The sequence below is a fragment of the Elephantulus edwardii genome, unplaced genomic scaffold (genome assembly GCF_000299155.1).
Source record: "Elephantulus edwardii isolate Elephantulus edwardi_28Jun2011 unplaced genomic scaffold, EleEdw1.0 scaffold00218, whole genome shotgun sequence".
Lineage (NCBI taxonomy): Eukaryota > Metazoa > Chordata > Mammalia > Macroscelidea > Macroscelididae > Elephantulus > Elephantulus edwardii.
This window is the reverse complement of record NW_006399968.1, coordinates 3,011,050-3,016,292: the sequence shown is the minus strand read 5'-3', so window position 1 is coordinate 3,016,292 and position 5,243 is coordinate 3,011,050. Positions and strand designations below refer to the sequence as shown.

Below are 5,243 nucleotides of genomic sequence, written 5' to 3'. Positions count from 1 at the left end.
GACCCCTTCTAAACCCAGCCAAAGAAAGGTGACCCAACAGAATGTGGAAACTACAGAACAATCTCACGGATTTCACATGCAAGCAAGATTTTACTGAAGATTATCCAAAAACGACTGGAACAGCTCATCAGCAGAGAACTACCAAAAGTCCAGATTTCTCTAGAGTAATAAAACAAAACAAAACAAAAAAACCACTGAAAAAGACATAAGAAGAGCACTATCACAAAGTGAAATCCTTAGGACTAAACCTAACAAGAGAAACAAATTATCTACAAAAAGAAAATTAGAAAACTTTACTACAAGGAACTAAAGGAGACCTAGATAAATGGAAGAATAGATCACGTTCATGGACAGGAAGACTCAAAATTGTGAAATGGACAACCCTACTAAAAGCAATCTATAGGTCAATGCAACTCCAATACAAATACTACTGTCACTCTTCAAGGATATGGAAAAGGCAATTCCCAGCGTTATCTTAGAAAAGAAAGAGACCCTGAATAAGCAAAGTTCTACTGAAAAAAAAAAAACAAACAAACCCAAAGGAGGAGGTATCACAGTCCCTGATCATAAAACCTATTACACAGCCTTAGTGATCAAATAGCATGATAATGGTACACTAACAGATACATAGACCAATGGAATGGAATCAAGAACCCAGAAATCAACCTACCTAACTGACCTCTGACGAGACAACAATCATGAATGTCCACAGGTATGTATGGGGAGGTAGAGGGTAAAGGAGTCGAGATTAATGAATGATGGGAGGGTGTTGCAGACCAAGGGTCCCAAAGAATGAAATAATTTTATAATTATTAATAATGAGACAGACTACCAGGAATGATATAGAACAGAGAGTGTGAAAAACAGGGGGCCAACAGTTCCCATGACTGAAGGCCCCAAGCCATGCTTCTCTGAGTATTTATTTAGAATCATAAGGAAGGTAAACAAAGCAAAATCATAAGGAAGTACAAAACAAAAACAAAGGATAAGGGTGAAGTCTTTTACTATTAGTAAATTTGATATTCAGCTTCCCTCTCTTCTTTTAGGTTTGAAATGTCCATTATAAAAATGAAAAGTACTCTTAATGGAAAAACTAAAAAGTACACTACTGATATCCCTATCCCCCTTAGTCCACTGGCCTAGTCCACAGGGTGCAGGGTGCTGTGAGCCCAAAGGCCATACCTGTGGGGGTTCAAATTCACCAGAGGCTCCAAGGAGCAAGATGGGTAATGTCTTCCCACATGACATAAAGCATCAGAAACCTGCTGGAGGGTCAGCGATGGGCAGGCTCTGACTTGCTGGCAAGGAGTGATCACCCTAACAATGAACACGGGGAGCACAGCAGATAAAGGATCACAGTGCTGACCACGAGGCTGATCCACTGGAGGATGACGGGCAGTCTCCTCTGATCAAGATTTACACCCTCAAGAAAGCACAGGCTGTGTCTCCATGAGTCAGAACCACCTCTACAGCAGTGGGGTGCATCTGGTTAGCAACTCCACACCCTTAAAATGAAACCCTCCCTATGCCATAAAATTGTGCCTCCCTCAATTTGTTTCATTTCTCATTGAAATGAGAGGCTCAATTAAAAACAAAAGCGAACTCTGGTCTTGTCTAGTGGCAAGAAGCTGCACTGCAATCCTAAAGGCACGTGGTTCGAAACCACCAGAAGCTCCACTGGAGAACGAGGGACAATCTCCTCCTATGCCAATAGGATCTGACTTCACAGTATACAACAAGAAGGAAAAAAAAACCACAAAAACTCTGCTCTTGTCACAATGTCCAACCTAATAGGATGGAGATCATCCTTCTTCAATCACTTCTGTCACCCCCCTAACTCCTACTTTCCTTTGCCCTTGCCCAGCTAGCACTGTTTCAAATCCAAAGAGGAACCCATGCCTTAAAACAGTCTTCTGGTCTTTCCTGTTTCTAATCCATGGTTGACTTTCCCTTTTTGCCAAAAACTTCCAATGGCTCCCCAATATCTAGAGGATTCAAGTGAAAGTTCTTGTCACCAAAATCCGATCTTTTTTTTTCAATTTGACCTTTCAATAACTCCAAAGTCAAGCACAGGATCCAGACAACACCTGGGTTACCCTCTTACCTATAAACGCCGTGGGCACACTGCCTCTGCACCTCTGTTCTGGCCAGTGTCTGTGCAGTTCCTCCTTTCTTCTAGAAATTACCTTCATGGTTCAAAGTGCAAGAAAACACCCCATCTCACATTAAGTCAACTCTATCTTTCACCTTTCATTTCTAATATTAAACTAGCACAGCTATTCTAAAACACAGTAATGCAACTCTGAAAATACTGGTATATACATCTAACATTCCACCTAAATCTTTTCTACAATAGCAACTGGTATAAGCCGAGGCCATCTTACCTTTTCAGTCCTAGTTTCCCTCACTACTACACCCTCCCAGAGAGAAATCCAATTTCACTTCTCTGAGTGAAAGTTCTAGTTCCTTATGTTAAAACAAAGGTCATCAAAAGTTAGGTAGGTGATGTCCCTTCAGTCAGATCTCCAAAGCTAGTAACTCAAGGTTTCCTTTCTCATTAAAAGCCATCAGTTGACATAAATGCTGAAGCCACAATAGTTACTAAGCCTGTGCTATGGAATAATTTCTACGCAAGAAGCCCGGGTGACCAGTGGCTATGCATTCACTGGACACTGAAATCCCTCGAAAGTTTCCAAGGCTACTCACCTTTTCCCCAAGCAGTAGCTAGAGGACTCAAACCACCAACTTTTTATTAACATTCTACACTAGGCCACAAGGACTCCATCAGTTGCTCAGAAATCCATGTCTGTCAACATTAGTATTGGAAACTCCACGGGGCAGTTCTATTCCATCCTACTGGGTTGCTAGGAGTTGCAATTAAACAAACAGCAATGGATTCGACCTGATTACTGGACTAGGGGCTTACCACACACCCTCACTGTGAAAACACATATCTGGGGAAGTAAACAAGTCTTCCTATTATAAAAACTAAAACACTGAGCCACAGAGAGGTGAGGGAGTGTATATGTACTGCAAACAACTACCTGAGCAGGCAATCCAGATTTCAAATATCCTTTTCTGCTACAATAAAATCTACTGCCTTGGAGTCAATTCCACCTCCAAGCGACCAGATTTCTGATCTGGTTTCTCTGAGTGATATGGTTTCTGAGGCTGTCAATCTTTAGGGAGGAGACTGCCCATCATTCTCCTGCTTGGTAACTGGTGGATTCAAACCGCTGAGCTTTCAGACAACCGTTCACCACGTTACACACTCTCAGAGTTCCTTTCCTACTACAATAAAGTATAAAAACACACGGAAAGAAAAACACTTTGTCTAAAACCAGCATTCAGGCAAATGAAGTTTTAATTCGGTCAAAAAGGCATACGTCCCAGAGGTGAGGGGTTCGAATCCACCAGCTGCTCTGCTGGAAGAGGGACAATCTCCTCCAGTACTAGTCAGATCTGATTTGACAGTACATTAAAAAAAAAAAAAAAGGCACACGCGTGATCATTTTTAAACCTGTGAAATGAAGACGACGTGTGCACAGCTACTGAATAGTCTTTAAAAAGAACTCCTTCCCAGGCCTCCCTCTGCACACCGCGAGGATGCACCGGGCCGGCGGTGAAATGGGTCTGGAGTGGTAGGGCTCCCGCGAGCAAAGGCAGCGGGGGCTGCCCGAGGACAAGCGGCCAGCAGCCTCTGGTCTCTGCGCGCGGACTGTCGCCCAGGATGGGGGTCGGCGTCCCGACTGGGGCCCTCCACGGAAAACAGACCCCATTTGCTCAAGAGGAAGCCGGACGTCCGCCGTGACCGTGAAGAGTCGTGCGGCGGGGCTTTTCGGGACCCCACCCGGGGAAGGCCCGCTGGAACCCCGCGCCAGGATCGCGGTCAACCGACCAGGGCGGGGTAGGGAAAGGCCGCGCCGGGCACCAGGCGCTGGGCATCCGGGGGCGCCCCGGGGCCGCCCACACTCCAGCCAGGTCCCGGCGCAGGCCGCCCTCGGCCCGGCCAGGCCAGCCGCAGGACTCGCGACCCCCGGCGCTAACTTCCACCCGCTTCCGGCAAGGATACAAAATAGACGGAGAGGAAGATGAGCGCACAGCAATCGAGGAGAGAGAAGACGAACACCACCGCCTCCATACTCCACATCTGCCCCGGCCACTCCTTCAAGTCAAACCGGCAGCGCAGCCTCCTCCGCCCCGCCCGGATGGTTCCTATTTCCGGATCGCCTGGGCGTGGCTTCAGCCCCTGTGTGTCGCTGCATGCCGGGAGTTGTAGTCATTTGTAGTTCACCTTCCTGGGACCATGGCATATCGGGATTTGTAGTCAAGTGTAGTTCACCTCCACCCTACTACAAAATTCTATTTAATCTCCAGCTTCAATTCTTTCACCACGTTCATATTTTCCAACTACCACTCCTTTATTTCCAACTTCTGCATTCCAGTAATCAGTCATTATTAATGAATGCATCTTGGTCGCATGTTTGATCAATTTCAAACTGCAATAGTTTTCAGGGAGTTCTGACCAAGCAGCAAGACGAAGGCCCGCGCGGTTCAAATCCACCAGATGCTCTGCAATAGAAGGTGGGGAAATCTCCTTCTCTGACAGTCAAATATGAATCGAGGGTTGTTTGCTGTTGTTGTTATGTGCCATCCAGTCGATTGCGACTCATAGCGACCCTAAGTACAAGAGTTCTAAATGCTGTTCTATCCTGTGCCAACCTAGCCATCTCAAACACACTTATTCCCACCGCTCCAGTCACAGAATCGATCCAACTCATCAAAGGTCTTCCTCTCCTTCCCCACCCGGCGACTCTGCCAAACATGATGTCTCTCTCCAAGGACCAGTCCCTCCTTGCAACTTGCCCAAAGTATGTCAGAGGAAGCTTCAGAATCCTTGACTCCAAGAAGCATTACGGCTTCACCTTCTCCAGGACAAACCTGTTTGTTCTCCTAGCAGTCGATGGTATATTCAACACTCGTCTCCAGCACCACAGCTCAAAGGCATCAATTCTCTTTTTATCAACCCTACTCACTGTCCAACTCTCTGATGCATAGCACGTAATTGAGAAGACTATAGCCCGGATCAGGCGCACCTTAGTCTCCAGTCTGATGTCTTTGCTCTTCGGTACTCTTGAGAGGTCCCTCACAGCTGACTTTCCCAATGCAATTCTTCTCTTGATTTCCTGGCTGCTGTTACCAAGAGTGTTGATTGTGGAGCCAAGCAAACTAAAACTGTTAAC

General features: G+C 46.0%; 1 protein-coding gene across 2 annotated transcripts in view; it reads right to left on the bottom strand.

Annotated features, from left to right (window-relative positions):
• CNIH4 (cornichon family AMPA receptor auxiliary protein 4) overlaps positions 1–4,173 on the bottom strand; it is a 29,937-nt gene extending 25,764 nt beyond the window's left edge. For both annotated transcript variants that reach the window (XM_006898045.1, XM_006898046.1), the window contains exon 1: positions 4,073–4,173. In XM_006898045.1, the coding sequence (XP_006898107.1) occupies positions 4,073–4,150 (78 nt within the window). In that variant the 5' untranslated portion in view covers positions 4,151–4,173. The remainder of the gene's footprint in view (positions 1–4,072) is intronic.
• Positions 4,174–5,243: the final 1,070 nt, after the last annotated feature.